The sequence below is a fragment of the Rattus norvegicus genome, chromosome 7, assembly GCF_036323735.1.
Source record: "Rattus norvegicus strain BN/NHsdMcwi chromosome 7, GRCr8, whole genome shotgun sequence".
Lineage (NCBI taxonomy): Eukaryota > Metazoa > Chordata > Mammalia > Rodentia > Muridae > Rattus > Rattus norvegicus.
The window spans coordinates 23016214-23036770 of NC_086025.1; the positions used below are offsets into that span (position 1 = coordinate 23016214).

The 20557-nt window shown below is 45.7% G+C and overlaps 1 protein-coding gene across 11 annotated transcripts in view; it reads left to right on the plus strand.

The window, feature by feature from the left end:
- Ttc41 (tetratricopeptide repeat domain 41) overlaps positions 1-20557 on the plus strand; it is a 63277-nt gene that overhangs the window by 3775 nt on the left and 38945 nt on the right. For 7 of the 11 annotated variants that reach the window (XR_005486663.2, XM_039079430.2, XM_063263760.1 and 4 more), the window contains exons 2-4: positions 3370-4344; positions 12358-12538; positions 16748-16962. Coding sequence is in view for 10 of the 11 variants with exons in the window: in XM_039079430.2 (XP_038935358.1) it covers positions 3549-4344; positions 12358-12538; positions 16748-16962 (1192 nt within the window). In the remaining variant the exon portion in view is untranslated. Of the gene's footprint in view, positions 1-232; positions 1143-1195; positions 1413-3369; positions 4345-12357; positions 12539-16747; positions 17149-20557 lie in introns of those variants that run through there. The other 4 variants (XM_039079433.2, XM_063263759.1, XM_063263762.1 and 1 more) reach the window with 4 other exon arrangements.

Below are 20557 nucleotides of genomic sequence, written 5' to 3' on the forward strand. Positions count from 1 at the left end.
GAAGAGGGCATCAGATCCCGTTACAGGTGGTTGTGAGCCATCATGTGGTTGCTGGGTTGCTGGGAATTGAACTCAGGACCTCTGGAGGAACAGTCAGTGCTATTAATCTCTCAGCCATCTCTCCAGCCTGATGCTCGCCTTTAATCTCAGCATTTGAGAGGCAGAGGCAGGCTGATCTATGAGTTGGAAGACAGCTTTGTCTACAGAGTGAGTTCCAGGACAGCTACATAGAGTGATCCTGTCTCTAAAAAAACAAAACAAGAGAGAGAGAGAGAGAGAGAGAGAGAGAGAGAGAGAGAGAGATAGATTGAAGTTCCTTATTTTGTAATTTTTTTGTAATTATCATTTATGTATCCCAGATACATAGTACCTTAGTTTTTTTTTTAATTGTCTCAAACGAATATGAAAATCTGGTAAATTATCAATTTTGATGAATCTATAAAAATTAAGTCTTGCCCTCATCTTGCAAAAATGTAAAACTTGAAACAGAAACTTCATTTGTATTAGAGAAAAATTAATATGTGGGAATTAATAAAGACATAATTTCAGTATGAAGAAAACTATACGCCATACTGAAAGAATGAAAAGAAATAAACTTGGATAAGTCTGCACCTCCAAATTGTGTGCTGCTGTATGCTAAGTTGCAGCTTATGGGAGTGCCCATTTGTAGTTTCACGTAGTGTCTGCTGGTCTGAAATGAAGACACACTTCAGTGTGTTTTAGGTTCACTGACCTTCACCTTCCTGCTTCTGCTTCCTGAATACTATGACCAAAGGTGTACCACCTGTGCATAGAACTTGCTCTCTTTTGCTTATTTGTCTTATTCATTCATTCATTCATTTTTCAAGGCAGGGTTTCTCTGTGAAGTTTTGGCTATCCTGGAACTCACATCATAGACCAGGCTGGCCTCGAACTCACAGAGATCCATCTGCCTCTGCCTCCCAAGTGCTGGGACTAAAAGTATGTGTGACCATGCCTGGCATAGTTCTTGCTTTCTTTTATTCTTTCTGTAGTAATGAAAAGATGTCTTTACATGTGTAGGGCTTTTTTTTTATTTTGTTTTTTGTTTTTGTTTTTACCCCTCTGCTTCGTTGGTTGAGAGTGATTCCCAGAGAGCAGAATCACTGAATCACGGATTTCCGGTACTTGAACAGATTTCTTTTTGTTACTTTATTTTTATGGATAGGTGTGTGAGCTTGCATGAGTCTATGTGTGCCATGTGTATGACAGTTGCCCTCAGAAGCTGGAGAAGGGCATTGGCTCCCCAGGAACTAGAGTTACAGAAGGTTATGAGCGTCCATGTAGGTTCTTGAAACGGAACTTGGGTCCTCTGCAAGAGCATTACCTTCAACAAGTATTCCCTAGGACCCATCCTGAACGCATCTGCATGTCAAGTGTCTAGAGAAAGGACAGTAAGTTAGAAGTAATATCTGAAGACTGGGCAGGGCATGGGGGTGTGCACCCGAACTTCAGCACTTAGGAGACCAGCCAGGATAACAGTGAGACTCCATTTCAAGAGGCTAAAGAAGAGGAGGGGGAGGGGGAGGGGGGAAGAGGAGGAACAGGAGGAGTAACAGGAGGAGGAACAGGAGGAGGAAGAGGAGGAGGAGCAGGAGGAGGAGAAGGAGGAGGGGAGGAGAAGGGGAAGAGGAGGGCTGGGAAGGCAGGCCAGCTAGTAAAGTGCCTGTCATGTTAACACAAGGACCTGCAGTTCCCTTCCTAGAACCCACTTACAAAAGCAAGGCCTTGTGCTTGTAATTCTGCTACTGGGAGGTGGAGACAGGAAGTCCCCTGGGAAAATTCTAAACAAATGGTAGACTTTACCTCAAAAATAAGGTGAATGACATCTGAGAAGCGTATTGAAGGCAAACATCTGGCTTCTGCCTGCACAACCCTCCCCTTCCCAATACTCCACACACACACATACTCCTTCACACACAGATATGACCTCTGTTCACGTGGAAATGAGAGATGACAGAGGGTTTGTTTTGTTTTTATTTTTATTTTGCAAGGATTGATGATCTATTTCTAGTCTCCTATGAGACAGGTGAGGCTTCTATTTACAAAATACCCATAGTGTTTATTCTGTTGTCTTTTTAGAATTTTTGAAGGAAACATTGTGAAATTAAAAAAAAAACAGACCTTTCTACACTGCTTATTTATTACAAAACTTCTAGGACAGATGTTTCTACACACTGATGTATGGTCCCCATCACATCTCGCGCCTACCCTCTCTCTGTATGGTGACATTATAATGTTCGGGCTCACCTGTATATAAATCTTGATGTTGAGACCCTCATGATGGCTCTTGTCGGTAAAGCACTTGCTACCAAGTTTAATGACCTGAGTTTGTTGCCCTTAACTTACATGATGGAAGGAGAGAACTGACTCCCAAGAGTTGTCCTCTGATGTCCACAGGACATCTATGGTACACCCATGTGTGTGCAAGTGCCACAGGTATGCTCATGTGCTTGCACACACACACACACACACACACACACACACCCCACCCCCCAACAAACAAGTTAATTAAAGCTAGCAAGCAAGCCTGACTTTTCACTCTGACTTTGGATGCTCTGTTTATCCTGTCCGGACTTTTGCCCCTTGATCTGGGTGTTTACCCTGGTATTACTGAGACACTTCAATGCAGAGGCTTAGTAATTTTTTTTCTCAAGGCATGGATTTAACATGCTGTTAGGATATCTTAAGACCTGTTCTATACTTCTGACAAATGTTTTACTACGTATGAAAGAAATAAATATAATTTGGTGTGGAAGTAAGCTGTACCAAATAAAAAGCCGTTTTCATAAATACCTTTAGCCTTTGCAGGCAAAGTCGTGTCGTCACTAGGGTGTTTTCTGTTAGCTCGGTGGGATTAAATTCCAGTAGGTGAGCGGAAGGTCGTGTGAGCCCGTAGAACTAAAGAGGAAGTAAAACCATAGAGCCCTGTCAGGCTCCCCGATGGAGACTTAGTTTGGCTGCTTGCCTTGGTCTTGGTCTTTGGCCTGTCTTCCTGGGCTGACCTGGGGTTTATAGCTAGTCTCATCTCGCCTTGGCTACTTGTCATGAATCTTCCCTGGCTAAAGTTACTTCTAACTACTCCTGGGTCCATTTGTGGACTTAGCTTCCTTTTCTTAATCACCTCGCCTTGGTGTTTACGTCTCTGTGCGACAGAGGTAGTGGTTGGCCAAAAGATCTGGGACAATGGGCTGGGACTCTGGGGAAGAAGGGAGGCCCACTCTGCTCATCTTATGAGCTGTTAGTCGTTCAGCCAAAGCTTGGGGGTGGGGAGGTGGGTCAGGGGAGACACAAATGGCCCATGATCCTAAAATAAATCTGTTTTGCCTTTCTTGCCCTCACTCAAACTAGATTGCTTAACCGTGGCATCCCTTCCACCAGAGACAATTTAAAGAAGTGATTTGGATGAGGCCGACCAATTGCTTAAAGCAAACAAAGTTAAGAGAACACCCAAGCCGTGGACCTTGGCCACTGGGTCAGGATGAAACTTTCTTTCTTCTAAGTGTGACGTTATCCCTCAGCTGAGTGAGATGATTGAGGAGGCAATCGAGACTGCACAAAGATACAACAGCCAACCCATTTTAAAGCGCCAGAAACCTATCCGACCTTACATCTGTTCCACTATAGATTTCCAAGATGAGAGAGACTTTTTAGCCAAAACCATCTTCCCTCAGCTTAATGACTTCTGCAGCTCCCGGGGCACCTACTTCAAAGCTGTGGACTTGAGATGGTCAGCCCTGAAGGCCCATAAATCTTTCACCAATAACCAGTTCCGACAATACTCCTGCCTACACTCTCAGCACCTAAAACTCTGCCTGGACTACGTGAACAGATGCTTCCCATTTTTTATCTGCCTGCTGGGGCAGACCTATGGAGATTTCCTCCCCGACTATACCCCTTTCCTGTTATCCAAAGTGAAGGACTTGGAAAGTTTATCCAAGGGGGAACAGAATCTATATGTTGCTGCCAAAAATGGTTATCCCTGGGTCCTGAAGACCCCCAACTGCAGCCTGACAGAGTTCGAGATCATCCAGGCGGCATTTCGGAAGAAATCTCAATTTCAATTTTTCTACTTCCGGACATCAAACTCGCTGCTGCGGACCTTCAGTGAGGAGGAAGAGGAGGAAGAGGAGAAGCTGTCCTCAGGTTATCAGGTGGACAGGCAGGGGAAAGTGAAGGTTGGGAAGCTCAAGGCTAAGATCATCGGTAAAGGGCTTCCTGTCAGATTCTACAGAGACCTGGACGAACTGGGTGATATGGTTCTCAAAGACTGGTCGGCTGTCGTGGAGGAGCTGTATCCAGTCACTATGATCATGGAAAATATAGGTGCGTACACGTATAGATGGCTATGTTTGTCATCAGCGTCAGAGAAATGTCTTCTGTGTGTCCTGGGAGTGTTGTTGTAAAAATATAAAGCTGTTTTTTATCCCGCTAGGTCCGGCACCACGGTGCCCCAAGATATCTGCTGGATATCTTAATTCTCAGTCAGCAAAGCGTCTCACCCACTCTGCTCCATCCCCTATCACACTGCCAAAGGCCTCTCTCTGAGCCGTCAGCAATCTCTCTACCTATCTAGTTCTCAAGGCAGGCTGCCACCATGCCAGAAACACACATCCCATCTCTGTGGCAGCCCGGTCCAGCCGCCACACACTTTCTTACACTTAAATCGCTACATGAAAGAACACACAACACAATAACCTTTGGCCCAATTGATAAGATATAATTGCCCACCTAAACATACAAAGCCCAATTCACATCCATCCCTTAAAAACATTCATAACAACCTATAAAGGTACAGCGTGGATTCTTCTTTTTTTTTTTTTTTCTTTTTTCTTTTTTTCGGAGCTGGGGACCGAACCCAGGGCCTTGCGCTCGTTAGGCAAGCGCTCTTCTGCTGAGCTAAATCCCCAACCCCTACAGCACGGAATCTTAACATCATCTGCCATATTATCCTGCCGCCGCATCTCTCCCTCTCCTGTCTCTTCCTCCTTTCTGTTCCAGTCTCCTCCTCTTCCTTCAAACTTCTCTCCCGCCCATCTTTCCTTCTCATCCAATGACAGGCCTCCTTCTATCTTGTACCTGCCTCACCTGTGACATCATCCCACAGGGGAGGAATTTTTTGGGTGTGTGCACAGGCACACATGCGTGTGTGCATCATGGTGCCTCTGGAGGACAGGACAAGTTTTGGGAGTCCGTTCTGCACACTCCTGTCTCTCTGGCCCACAGTTTCCTGTCTGTTCTCCTGTCTCCATCTCCCCATCTTACTGTAGCCTACTGTGCTGGGATTACAGATTCAGGCCCCCGCATGTGGCTTTTGTGGGCACCAGGGTAGATAGAAGTCAGGTTTGGGCATCAAGTGCTTTTACCTGCTGACCTGTCTCACCGGCTCAGGGAAAGAACTTTTAAATAACTGAATATACTTGTTAGACATTTTAAATTAATACCATAGTCCTGTAGCCTCTAAAAATAAATTTACTTAGTTAGAGGTGGTGGTGAATGCCTTTAATCCCAGCATTCTGGAAGCAGAAGCAGGTGGATCTCTGTGAATTTGAGGTCAGCCTGGTCTTCAGAGTGAGTTCCAGGATAGCCACAGCTCTGTTAAACAGAGAAACCATGTCTCAAAAAAAAATACATATAGTTGTGTGTGTGTGTGTGTGTGTGTGTGTGTGTGTGTGTGTGCGCGTGTGTGTGTCTGAGTTCATGTATTTACATGCATGTGTACCATGTTTCTACAGGAGCCTGAGGTCAGAAAAGAATGTCATATTCCCTAGAACTGGAGTTATAGGCAGTTGTGAGACACTGTGGGTGCTGGGAACTGAACCTGGATCCTCTGTGCCAGAGGACTTTTGGGACAGAAAAGAAGAGCTAACACCAGGCCTGGAGACTATTAGGAAGTTAGGGAGCCCAGAGAGGACCTAAGTTATCTGGCATCACGTGTAGACCTAGAGGGCCGCTTCGAACCAGGGCCGATTTTGTGCCCTTCCCTCTTGTCTCACCTGCAGAGAATTTTGATTATCAGCGGGAAGGGAAGCTTGCTGTCCGGTGGGCAGAGGCTGGGCTTTAATGCACGGGACAGGCCTTACAGCGAAGGGCTATCTAGCTCTAAGGGCCAGCGGTGCCACAGTTAGGAGAAGAGGGCACCTTTATTGTTAATCTTTAAGGTTTAGACTTTGAAGGGTAACCTTCTGGTCTTGCCAATGAACAAGCAAAAGCTGCTCTGCTAAGTGTCTGACTACTAAAGGACCAATCTCCATTTTGAACTTGGTCCCTCTGGTTCTCAAATCCGTACTTGACGAATCCTCCACTCCTCGGCCGGATCCTTTACGACTAATGTAATAAGCCTGAGAATGTGTGAGAAAAACTGACTCTGAGGCCCCGTTCCAGGAATTTGCATTTTTTTTTATGTTTTCATATTTTTTTTTCTTTTCTTTTTTTTGGAGCTGGGGACCGAACCCAGGGCCTTGCACTTGCTAGGCAAGCGCTCTACCACTGAGCCAAATCCCCAACCCCATGTTTTCATATTTTTAACTATTTTTTTAAATCTTTATTAACTTGAGTATTTCTTATTTACATTTCGATTGTTATTCCCCTTCCCGGTTTCCCGGCCAACATCCCCCTAACCCCTCCCATTCCCCTTCTCTATGGGTTTCCCTTCCCCATCCTCCCCCCATTACCACCCTCCCCCCAACAATCCCGTTCACTGGGGGTTCAGTCTTGGCAGGACTAAGGGCTTTCCCTTCCACTGGTGCTCTTACTAGGCTATTCATTGCTACCTATGAGGTCAGAGTCCAGGGTCAGTCCATGTATAGTCTTTAGGTAGTGGCTTAGTCCCTGGAAGCTCTGGTTGGTTGGCATTGTTGTTCATATGGGGTCTCAAGCCCCTTCAAGCTCTTTCAGTCCTTTCTCTGATTCCTTCAACGGGGGTCCCGTTCTCAGTTCACTTCTTTGCTTCATCCATCTTGTCTAATTGAATGGCTGTATATGTATGGGCCACATGTGGGGCAGGCTCTGAATGGGTGTTCCTTCTGCCTCTGTTCTAAACTTTGCCGCCCTATTCCCTGCCAAGGGTATTCTTGTTCTCCTTTTATTTTTTTTTTTTAAGATTTATTCATTTATTATATATAAGTACACTGTAGCTATCTTCAGATACACCAGAAGAGGGCATTGGATCTCTTTACAGATGGTTTTGAGCCACCATGTGGTTGCTGGGATTTGAACTCAGGACCTCTGGAAGAGCAGTCAGTGCTCTTAACCGCTGAGCCACCTCTCCAGCCCCTTGTTCCCCTTTTAAAGAAGGAGTGAATCATTCGCATTTTGGTCATCCTTCTTGAGTTTCATGTGTTCTGTGCATCTAAGGTAGGTATTTGCATTTTAACATGAGCCGACTAGGAGATTTACATGCAAGTTAAAGCGGGGAACCCTGCTTCCACATTGTATTGCCTCCAAACGAAATGAGTGTTGGAGTTGTTTTTTGAAGATAGTGTCCTATGGACATACATGTGATAGACTGAAAAGCCAATGGCAGAGTATGGCAGAGGCCCTTCGCCCAGACAGGCTTCAGGACCGTCCTGTGACGCCCCTAAAGGATATGAAAAGTGTTCACGTGCATGGGGTTGCTCAGGAGGTAGAAAGATGGCTATGTTTGGCTCCCTGCTCAAGAGATGACATACAGAGGTTACAGTTTCCAATGCGAGCACTAGTTAATGTGGCCATGTAAAATGACAGTACATGGTTTAATCTCAGGTCCTTTCTGCGACCAGGTAGTCAGGAGACTTTGGAACGTGATAAGGAGCAGATGACTGGTTGGTGAATCCAAGAATACTGACCCACATGAAGTCATTTGTATTCAGTGCTAAGGGGTAGCATTGTGCTGGTCACGTGAGACTGCTTGCAAGCCAAACCCTTAGGGACCCCGGAAAAGAATATTATCAGTTCTGTCAGTCTTTGTTGTAAGTGACATCCATAAACGGGAGGATTGCAGAACTGGGGTCCCATTCCATTTTACTGAAGTAAAACTTGCTTATGGAACTGCAGAACCAAGGCTTAGTTCTGGTTCCTGCGGGCTTCATCCTGGTGCTCAAACGACATTCGTAGGCTTGGGCTCAGTGTTCCTGAGCTGGGATCCACTGTCCCGATGTGGGCTCAACAACGTGGATTCCACATCGTGGAAAGAAACATGACTATAGCACCTCCAGGTGCAAAGTCAGAAGACTTGACTCGAAGTCTTAGCATTGGGTCATGGTGTCTATGAGGGCCTGAGTGAGATCATGTGTTTGTATTTGACTCGGTCACTGGTGCCAAAATATGTGATGAGCTAATCCCATGGCTGGAAGAGCAGCCAGGAGCTGAAGAACACAACTGAGACTTGAGGGAACCCCAGATGCTAATCTAGTGCTGCTCCTGAAACCAACGTAAAGCCAGGGGATGTGAGACAGCCAAAAATACAGACCACATAGGTACTGTTGGGATAGGGTTTTGGACCCTCAGTTCAGCCCTGTGCTAGATGCTAGCATTCGGTTCCAAGCTGTTGAATTCAGAGACTTACTACGGATCAGCCCTGGTTTCTTGCATAAAACAGATTAACAGTAACTATTGGGAAAGAAATAGAACACAGTGAAGCAAGTAAACACGGAGCCTGGCACGTGACAGCCGTGAGGAGTTGTAAGAAGAGTGAATACCAACAAATGGGGACTGGAAGAATGTGTACATTTGGCACAAGGGTGAAACATGGCCAATATTAATATTCTTTTCCTGATCTCAGTGTGAAGCCCATCTGATTAATAACCACCAGGGTGAGGAAGAATCAAGCTTTTCTGTAGATGTGGATTAAGGCCACCTTATGGCATCATTGTATTTGTTAGTTTTTAAAGTGGTTTTCAGTGTACATGTATGTGAGATATGTGTGTGCATGTATATGAGATGTATGTGTGTATGTGTGTGATATGCATGAGTGTGATATGCATGTGTGTGATATACATGAGTGTGATATGCATGAGTGCAATATGCATATGTGTGATATGCATGTGAGTGTATGTGTGTGATATGCATGTGTGTGATATGCAGGGGTGTGATATTCATGAGTGCGATATGCATGTGTGTGAAATGCATGAGTGTGATAAGCATTGTGTGATATGCATGTGATATGCATGTGATATGCATGTGTGTGTATGTGTGTGATATGCATGAGTGTGATATGCATTGTGTGATATGCATGAGTGTGAAATGCATGAGTGCGATATGAATGTGTGTGAAATGCATGAGTGTGATAAGCATTGTGTGATATGCATGTGATATGCATGTGTGTGCATGTATGTAATATGTGTGTGATATGCATGTGTGTGCTCATGTGTGATGTGTGTGTGTGTGTGTGTGTGTGTGTGTGTGGTGGAGACACTCATGCTGCAGCAGGCTTGCAGAGGCCAGAAGACAGCATTGTGAAATCAGTTTTTTCCTTCTACCAGGTTAGCACTCAGGTTTCTGGGCTTGCTCAGCAAATGTCTTTACTTATAGAGCCATCCTGTTGGGTCTGTATTAGTCTGTTGTTGTTTTAGACAGGGTTTCTTTATATAGCTCTGGCTGTACTGGAACTCACTCTGTAGATCAGGCTGACCTCAAACTGACAGAGATCTGCTTGTTTCTGCCTCCTGAGTGCTAGGATTAAAGGCGTGAACCACCACCTCCTGACCTGATTTTTAATATTATTAAAAGGTTAGTTTATTTTGAACTTTATTTATTTATTTATTATGTATTTATTACTTTTAGTTTTGTTGTTGTAGCCCTGACTGTCTTGGAACTCACTGTGTAGACGAGGCTGGCATCCAACTCAGAGAACCTGCCCGCCTAGCTTTACTTTTAGTTTTAAATCGCTTGTATTTGTATGTGTATGTGAGTGTGGCATGTGGGGGTATGTGTACATGAGTGCAAGTGCCCTCAGAGACAAAAAGGTGTGAGATGCCCTGGAGCTGGACTTGAGGTAATTGTAAGCCCCTTGACGGGGGTGCTGGGGACTGAACTCAGGTCCTCAGCAAAAGTAGAATGCCCTCCTAACTGCTGAGCCATCTCTTTAGTCCCTAGGTTTTATTCTTTTTCCTTTTAAGATTTATTTCTTTTTGTATATTAAATTTTATTTACTTTATGTATGTGAGTACACTGTCACTGTCTTCAGACACACCAGAAGAGGGCATCGGATCCCATTACAGACGGTTGTGAGCCACCATGTGGTTGCTGGGAATTGAACTCAGGACCTCTGGAAGAGCAGTCAGTGCTCTGAGCCATCTCTCCAGCCCAGGTTTTATTCTTAAATATTCCTTTATATTTACACTAAGTCAATAAGAAGATGCATGGTGGGTAAACCATAAATAAGCTTTAGAAACAGGTGTTAAATCCCTTTCTCATGACCCTTCCTAACTCACATAGGGTCTCAGAGTCTACAGCTAGGGCAGTAGGAGACCGTTTGACAGTTTCTGAAAAGCAAGGTACAGTCATCAGTGTACATGTGGGTGCATGGGTGTGTTTCTGTGTATGTGTGTGTGTGTGTGTGTGTGTGTGTGTGTGTGTGTGTGTATGTACGTGGGTATGCAGGTACATACAGTGATGTGTTTTGTAATGCTAATGATATGATTTGCAGAGCCAGATATGGTGTGGTGGGAGGGGATGCCTTAGCGGGCCCATGCTGGGCATCCCTCCCTCCTGAGGTACCAGCACACAATGGGGCTGGTATAGAATGAAGTTTATTTGGGGACATGGGAAGGAGGGTTGAAAGGGAGTAGAGGTAGAGAGAGAAAGAGAAAAGGGGCAAAGAGAGCGAAGAGAGGACAAATGGTCCCTTTTATAGCAAGCCAGGCCTACCTGGCTGTTGCTAGGTAACTGTTGGGCAGAGCCTAGAAGGAATGCTAGCATGCTAAGGTATAGAACCTAGGAATCAGCCACAATTTCCGTTTTAGACTCTTGACTCTTGGAAGCATTAAGACACATGGGTAAAAATGCTATAGCAATCCATTTTCTGTAAGGCTGACTTTATAAATCAATTACAAATACTTGGGTTATTCCATAGAGAAACCTGAGTGAGGCCCAAGAGACTGGTTGGACTGTGAGGTCCTCCTAAATTCTATTGAAACTCTTGGAGCTGGAAGCTGGTGTTGGCCAGACTAGGTTTCTAAGTTTATTCTGGCTCAAATCTTAACCCACAGGGAAGCCCAGCTAGTTATGGAGGTACAGGGGTGTCTTCTGGGAACCTATCAAACCAACCTGTGTTCTATTTCATACTACTATCCTTCATCGCTCTCCTCCCACCCCTGCCACCAGACTAAACTTGGAGAGTCCATCTCTCCAAAGACAGAACAGTGTTTTGGGAGGTCAGAACACACTGACCCCAATCAAACATTTCGTTTGAAGCAAACTGGAGCTGGAGTGAACCTTAGGGATACGTCATCTTGTTGTCTGGCTCTCCATAGCCTACCAGAAGTTAAAGGACTCCCCCAGTGACAGAGCTGTATCTGTGCCTATGGTTATCATTGATATTGGAACATTTTACCCTAAAATTATGATCTACTCCCCAACCTCCGCCATGAGAACACACATGTACTACACCCCCCCACCCACAAAATGGAGCTATCTTTGTACTAGCTAGCATGAATAGACATGAACAGACAACTATATATGTGTATATATATAAAGTATATATGTACTTTGTATGTATGTATATATATGTATACATATGTATACATATGTGTATATATATATATATATATATATAGTCTAATTTTGTTTTTATCGCTGTTTCTCTGAGGTCCCAAGAGTTGGACTCCATGTACAAATAGCACAAGAAGGGGTTAGGGATTTAGCTCAGCGGTAGAGCGCTTGCCTAGCGAGCGCAAGGCTCTGGGTTCAGTCCCCACCTCCGAAAAAAAGAAAAAAAAGAAAAGAAAAAAGAAACAAATAGCACAAGGAAGATTAGATGGTCAGTCTGAGGTAGTAGGTCGCAACCCCTGGATGGTCTCAACCTGCAGATTGCATACCCGATCTTTACATTACGATTCATAACAGTAGCACAATGACAGTTATGAAGTAGCAACAGAATAACTTTATGGCTGGGGGGCTCAGCACAGCATGAGGAACTATACTGAAGGGTCGCAGCATTAGGAAGGTTGAGAACTACTGGTCTACGGTTTGCTTTCAGTATTATTTACAGTAGGCTGTAAACTCTGGGACAACCATAGAGAGAAGGCAGTGTGCACACAGAGGGGTGGGGTCTTTCCTGGACATTTAGAAGAATCACACAGAGCTGAACATAACGGAGCAACAAATCTAATACCTTCCTTATCTCTTTCCACTGTTCAGACTACAAACACAGTTTCGAGAATCTGTATCACGAAGAGTTTGTGGAGAACTGCAAGCAAGTTTTTGTTATTTCCAAGGAGTCAAACAGAACCTTTGAAATGCTGGAAAGATTTGCTATAAAAGATCTTGAACTTAACTCTGACAGTACTGTGGCAGGTGCGGGGCTAGACTCCATTCTCAGGTAAGAGGTTCCCAAATCCTAATTTGTTTTACGGGGCCGAAGCAAAGCGACCCAACTTTAATAAATACGAGCCTTCAAACTCAGAACGCCTGTCTTCCCTTTCCCCGTAACCTTCTGTATGGCCCTGTAAGGGAAGCCACACCCAGACACCTGGGCAGCAGGTTTCCTAACCAAGTCAGCACCACTAGACATGCTTGTGTGGAAGGAGGAAAGCTTATGGAGCTGCCCCTGCACAGAGAGCCACATCAGCTAACCCTGGCTGAGAAAAGGAGAGTTAGCCTTCCAGTTTGTTATCGAGCACCGAGTGGTGAGCCCTCAGATCATATACAGACAGACAGCATGGACTCAGCCCGCTAAACTTACATATTCATGCGTGTACTTATATATGATAATGACTATAAAAGAAAGGGGCTACAAATGGAGGGAGGGGCATGGGAAGAGAGGGAGGGTGAAAGTATGTAATTATATTTTAAAGTGTTGCAAGAATGTAAGTAAAAAATTAGGCTACGGAAAGAAACAAAGGAAAAACGACGTCGAAAGGCTTGCTTCGGTTGGCGACCAGTCACTCTGCTTTCTTGAAGCTTTTCTGTATCCCGTACAGTCTCTTCTAGTGCTCTCAAGGTTAAAAGCCTCTGATGCCTCCTACATCAAAATTTGCTTGACTAATTTCTGAGCATTGTGGGGCGACTATAACAAAGGAAACCCAGGAACTTGAATACGCTTGGATAGTATTATGTCCTGTACTCAGAGCTTCTACATATATCGTTATAAATTATATTAACCAAGCACTTATTAAAATAGAGACCATGTCATATTTGGGTTAACAAGGAATCAAGTTATCCTACACCTTGCACGAGCTCCTTTTAGGTGTATCTGGCGTGCTGCCCAGCACAGCCAACCGCCACCCATCTTTCCACCGTGGAGAGCATAGGGCTTTGTGTACTGCGCACAGGCACTGATGACGTCAGTGCCCCTCCATGTCTCATTTCTAAATAGGGGAAGGCATCTCACAATGCTTTGTTCAGTCTCCTTCTCTGGCTCCTGCTGGAGATCTGATTTGTTTTGTAAGAATTTGGTGATTTGAAACAAAGCCACAGCAGCTGGGATGGTACAGGGTGGCCTTTGCCGTTACGGCTTAATACCCCCATCACAGGCCGCTCGGAGTGACCAGTGTGCCTTCTGGCAATATTCGCTCATCTACCTCAGCATGACACTCAGCCACTGCCTTTAAGACTATAGGAGACACGTATGGGTTATAGTTAAAGAAGTTAGGCTTGGATAGGCAAATCCACAGAAGCACAGAGTTAGGGGGCATCGGCTGAGAGATGAGAGTGGGGACGGGACAGAGAGGAGGGTGACTTTTAAAGGGACAGAGGTTTTATTTTGGATAGCGGCCACGCTCTGAAGTTTGATAGCAATGATGTTTATACAACCTTGCATGATGGAAACCAGCCAGTTGGGACGTTTAAAACTAAGGGGTTTTTGCTTTGCAGATTGTTTCTCATTTTGTTTATTATATTTGAATAGTTCATCATTCAAACGAATTTTGTTGTAGTTGAAGGATTCAAATCAGACAATAAAAACACGATGATTAGATAGTCTTTTTTTTGACTGTATGAAAACGTTCAGGGCTCTGTTTGCTCTACTGCCTGGAACAGTGCTCTGTACTGTATGTTCCTGAATACCGAGTGCAAGTCAACAGAAGAATGTTCTCTGTTCCAAGCTGCACAGCATCGGCCCAATGCCAACCTTTTTTTTATTTTACTTATCTCTTTCTGACTCTCTCAATTAGGTCCCTCTGTGTGGCCCTCCTACTACGTCATAGTCTGGGCTGGCCTTAAACTTCTGGCCTTTTGCCTGCCTCTGCCTCCTGACTACTGAAGTTACAAGCATGTGCCACCACACCAGGTCCTATACCAACCCCTTATCAGTGGGATTTTGTGTTTGAGGGGATGCAGGGATGCATTGATCCCTGGTTATACAGGTGCACCTCTCATACGTGTATTTCTCCTCTTGATTTGCCCTGCTTGGTGCACAGAGCTGCAGTGAACGAAAGAGCTAAAAGCTCTGCCTCTGTGGCTTTTGGTCTGGATACAAGGGCTGAGCGGCATGTGTGAAGTACGCCCCGTGTCTTCAAGGGCCAATGGGGCGCTATGGAGCCTAGGAAAGGGGCCGGCTGATAGGGTGAGGGAAAGCCCTGCTGACAAGGCAATGTTTGGGTAACTAACAGAAGTAAGTAAGGCAGCCAGCTATGCAAACATGGCATGAAGAACATTCCAGAGAGAAGTAATTGTAAATACAGAAGCCCTGAGGCTAGAGAAGTGGAAAGGTGGCAGGCAGCTGCAGGGAGAGTAGTGTGGGATGAGGTCACCTGGCCTCCTGGGTCATCTAGATGACATTTCTCAGCAAGCTGATGGCAGGGGTAGGGCTCAAAGTTAAATCCCACGTTGGGAAGTTCTCGGCGAAGGAACTTAAGTAACAGAGCATTGATTCCCAATTCATATGAATGAAGATTGAATTCTTGTGAAATAACTACTTTTTAATGGCTCAGCTTGGGTGGGTGGGAGGTGTTCACTTCAAGGAGTTTTCTAGCCCAACCCTTTTGCACTGCTGAATCTGAATTCAGGCTCACGTGTTTCATTTCATTCAGTCAGTCATGTATCCATTTGACAGTTTATTGTCAGATGCTGTGCTAGTCAAGAGTAAAATAATTCTGGAGACTTTACTGCCAGTGGAAAATCATTACACACACACACACAAACACACATGTGCACATACATGCATACAAACACACATATGTGCACACACATACAAACACACATATGTGCACACACACATACAAACACACATATGTGCACACACGCACGCACACACATGCACAGCCCCCCCCACACTTTGTATGATTGGTGCTAGGGGTTGCATCTAAGGCCTCACATATGATAGACAAGCGCTCTCCCACTGAACTTGGCCCACCGGAATTTTTCTTTTCTTGAAACAAGGTCTCGCTAAGTTAGCTAGGAGGACCTTAAACTTGTCATCCTCCTGCCTCAGCATCCCAAGCAGCAAAGGTTACACGTCTGCACCACTACACATAGCTGATAGTACCAATCTATCACGATCACCAGTGTGAAGTGATGGTGTAAGCCTTTGAACCCAGCACGGGGAAGGCTGAAGGAGGAGGATCAGGAAATCAAGATCATTCTTGGCTACTTAGAAGTCTGAGGCCAGGGGTTGGGGATTTAGCTCAGTGGTAGAGCGCTTGCCTAGCAAGTGCAAGGCCTTGGGTTCAGTCCCCAGCTCCGAAAAAAAAAGAAAAAAGAAAAAAAAAAGTCTGAGGCCAGCTTGAGTCACATGAAGCCCTATCTCAAAAGTAAAATAACTTGAAGTCACGAGGTCTCTATCATGATTCTCACAGGACCGAGGTGCCTCTGCGTACACAGAAACTTTCACTAAAAAGTTAAAGCGTCTTAGACCACTCACTCCTCCTGACGCGTCATCTGGGTGGTGGTGACCTTTAATCCCAGCAGTCAGGAGGCAGAGGCAGGTGGATTTCTGAGTTCAAAGACACAGGGTGAGTTCCAGGACAGCCAGAGCTAAACACTAAACAGAGAAACCCTGTCCACAAGGGCGAAAAAAACCCGTGGAAAAGCACCAAGACAAGCTCTTGCCAGAACACAGACGCTGTTTTATGTAGAGCTACACACTGGCAAAGGCTCAGCGGTCGCCACTAAAGGGGGCAGGTTGGCGGGAACTCCAGCTCTGTGGGTTTCAGGATTGAGGGGTGTGCTTGGTGTCTGGGAGCTCTTGTTCTTCCTTCCCTCCCAGTGCGATTCATAAGTCAGCAAGGACAGCTGCTGGTGGTAAAATGTGCAGAGGTGGGCTGGCAGGATGGAGGACTGGGTTATCTCCCTTGGCCTGGAGCCTTTGCTCATGTTTGAAGTTCGTGTCAGACAACCTAGCCAGAGGAGCCTTCCCAAGTTACTAAGTCTCTACTCCCTGCTCTCATGTCTTACAAAACCACAGCTCCAAGGAGGGATGACTTCTCTACAAAGCCAACTGAAGCCTATTAACTTAGGCCAGAGCAGCACACCTCTTAGAGGGATACTACCCAGGAAATGTTCTCTCTCTCTCTCTCTCTCTCTCTGTCTCTGTCTCTCTCTCTCCCCCCTATAAACATTTGAGCTTACCTCATACCTTTCTATTTTTCAGAATCAATTCCCTTCCGACTTGTAAGTCCATTTTGCTCTTGTGTGGGGAGCGCGGCTGCGGAAAGTCCACTCTGATCGCCAACTGGGTGGATGATTTCAAAAGCAGACACCCAGGAGTGCTGATGGTCCCGTACTTTGTGGGCAGTACGTGCGAGAGCTGTGACATCATGTCCGTGATGCACTACTTCATCATGGAGCTTCAGCACAGGGCCAACGGTACCTGAGCCAGCCTCACGGGCAGGAAGTGAACAGGAGCCCCCTGCTAGCCCTTCTGAACTCCGCTTCTACTGTATATAAACACCAACACGACTGCTTCAAACACCTTAGGTCACTTGTCCAACTACAGCCAGAAAGTTCCTGACACCAGAAAACAACTGGTTTTGATAAAAAGCATGAATCTTTTTTTTTTTTTTTTTTTGGTTCTTTTCTTTTTCCCGGAGCTGGGGACCGAACCCAGGGCCTTGTGCTTCCTAGGCAAGCGCTCTGCCGCTGAGCCAAATCCCCAGCCCTGCATGAATCTTAATATAAAAATTTTTTTTGTTTTGTTTTGTTTTTTAGATTTATTTATTTTATGCATATGAGTACACTGTAGCTGTCCTCAGACACACCAGAAGAGGGCACCAGATCTCGTTACAGATGGTTGTGAGCCACCATGTGGTTGCTGGGAATTGAACTCAGGGCCTCTGGAAGAGCAGTCAGTGCTCTTCACCGCTGAGCCACCTCTCCAGCCCTAAAAAAATTTTTTTAAAAGATGTGTTTTTTCCCATAAAAGTAAAATAATGACTCAAAGGATAATTAGCATAATTCTTAAAGCATCAGCTGAATTAGAAATGAGTTGTTGTTGCTCTTGTCCTGGGCCTGGCATTCTCTTGTTTTCATCTAAATCTTCTATGGCCTCACCCATATGTCCTGCTTATCCCTTCCTAGAGCCTCCTCCTCCTCCTTCTTCTTCCCAGGTAATAGTCTACTAGGAATTTTTTTTTTTTGGTTCTTTTTTTTGGAGCTGGGACTGAACCCAGGGCCTTGCGCTTCCTAGGCAAGCGCTCTCCACTGAGCTAAATCCCCAACCCCTACTAGGAATTTCTTAATGACTACCAAGCACCATTCCTCCCTATGGTCAACCTGGAGGAAATAGATTCTTTCTACCCAGAGGCAAGTTATTTTCATTGCTACTTCATACCTGTCATTTTAAATTTTTTAAAATAATTTTAATTAATATTTTATTTAACATTTAATTAATTTATTTAATGTTTGAGTACTCCGCTGCATATACATCCACCTGCCTGAAGAAGGCATCAGATTTCCCTATAGATGGTTGTGAGCCACCATGTGGTTGCTGGGATTTAAACTCAGGACCTCTGGAAGGGCAGCCAGTGCTCTTAACCGCTGAACCATCTCTCCAGCCCCATACCTGTCATTTTGCTACTGTTATGAATCTTAATATAAATGTCTGCTATGCATGATATCTGATATGTAACCCCTGCAAAAGGATCATTTGATTCCAAAAGGGTTACGCCCCACAGGTTGAGAACTGCTGGGCTAGAGGCAGGGGGAGAGTGGGAAAAACACACCCAGCCCTCCAAAGCTGGGGCCTGGATTCCCACTGCCATCTCTTGGTAAGAAGGTGGCCACATAAGGTATCAGGCAGGTTTGGAAGGGATGGTGTTGGGAAGTAGCCTTCTCTGCTACACTCTTTGGGGACATCTTTCTGGGTGTCTTTTGGGGGACATCTCCTAACCGTATAGAAATCAGAAACACATTCTAGGCAAAGGGAAAAGCCAAAGGAACACTATAGTTCCTGATCAGGACACACAGTGGGATGAGCTGGAAATGAAGAGAGGGCCAGTGTGGTTAGACAAGGATGGGTAGATGGCGGAATCTATCGGACAGAACAGGGAGTGGACAGGGCTGCTATGTATGGGAGGAGCTCTGGGGGACAGAGTACCAGTTGTGGAGTCTGCTGACTGCAGCGAGAGGCCAGGGTAGAGTTTGGAGCACAGGAGTGACATGACTAGATTCCAAATCAACCTGACATGTGGGGAAGGGACACAGGGGAGCGAGCTTGCAGATGGAGAGGGACACTTACTGTTGGCTAGTGAAATGGTCCGAGCAAGACGATCGACATGTTGGTGGAGGGCAATAGCAGTGGAGAAGGGCCGTGTTCAGTTGGGAAATTTGCAGAAGAATTGGAGGTAGGTTGCAGGTAATGGGGGAACGATGGGTAACTCCCATCCCTGGGCTTTAGGAATCTAAATGAAGGCGAGGGTTGTTGACTGAGACAGGCAGCACTGGTGGGGCAGCAGGCAGGTTGGAGGAAGTCAGGAGTTCTACTTCGGATGTGTGATGTTTAAGATGCAAGATGTGTTGCGCAGGCAATGGTGGCAGTCACGGGGTGTGTGCACTGTGCTTCATGCTGTCCTGGGAGCCTGAGAACCTGCACCAATACTTACTGGTCACCTGTGTTTGATTTCCGACCTCAGGAGAAGGCACTGAGGTGCATATATACCACAGCAGGCTCTCCCAGCATCCCTCAGTCTCTACCTGGCATACCTTGCCTCTAACCCTGAACTTTCTAGCGGAGGCTGGGCTGCTCTTCCTCCAGAAGCTCTTCCCTGTAAAATCCTGACATTGTGGTCTCTCTCTCTCCTTCTCTCTCTCTTTCTCTTATCTGTGCTCACGCTTGTTTGCTTGGGTAAGTTTTAACTCTCCGTGGCTTGATCCTATCTGTTTTGTTTGTTTGTTTGTTGTTTTGAGACCTATTCTCTTGTAGTTCTGGGCAGCCTCAATCTTTCTGTGAGTCAAGGACGGCCTTGACTGCCCGTCTCTACTTCCCAAGTGCTGGGATCACAGCCTGCCGTACCCAGCTATGGTTTTCTATTTATAAAATGTGGATTTAACCCGTAAAGTACCTTTGGGCATTTAAGAGATTGACTAGGGTAGAGTAAAAAAGACAAAGGCAGTCAGTGCGGGTCCGGACATCCAGAAAGCACTGACAAACTTTAGCATTGCTGTGCTCCTGCTGCACACATGGGCATTCGCATGCATCTGACTGACTGACTGACTGACTGACTGACTGACTGCCGGTGATGGTCCACCTCTTCTAATCTACCTGCATGTGCTTCTAGGTCCCCATAAGACTGAGGTGCCTCACAGTGACTTTGGATACGTTCATACAGTTCACATGCTGCAGGGCCGGGTGTTTGAGTCTCTTTCTGTCCTCCTGGTGGCTTTCTGTGAACAGGCAGGGGAGAATGCGGATGGCTGGGGTTCTCTTGGGTTGCACCCCCTGCGTCCGTAAAGCAGGCCAAAGGAGCAGAAGCAGGTGTGACTGTCCCCATCATCCTCCTAGTCCTATTCTGGCTCGTTCCCCAAGGTGTTCACTTGGGCTAGGCAGCTGGTGATGTAAGCTCAGCCGAACACACCCAATTATGATTTTATTCCCCAAGCGAGTTGTTATTTTAAAGGGGTTCAGAGCGCTCCTAATAAAAACAAGCTGTTGTCTTTCAAACAAGTAGCCTTTTAGCCTGTCAGCAGTGAGATGGAGCCAGGAAAGCCAATAAATCACGGGCGCCACTGAACGGGCGAGCACCAATCCTCATCCACGGTGGAGGATCAGGAAAAGAAGCTTTGGGCTTGGCCCGCAGTTCCAGCTCTTCTTTTGACTAGCTGGGTGATCTTGATCAGTTTACTCAAGCTCTTTAATGCCGCCCCTCCCCCCACCTGTAAAACATACTCCCTAAGGCCATTGGAAAGATAAAGCTGTCAAGAGTTGACGGCGGGACCTGCTGGTACTGGCTGCTAATGTTTTTTG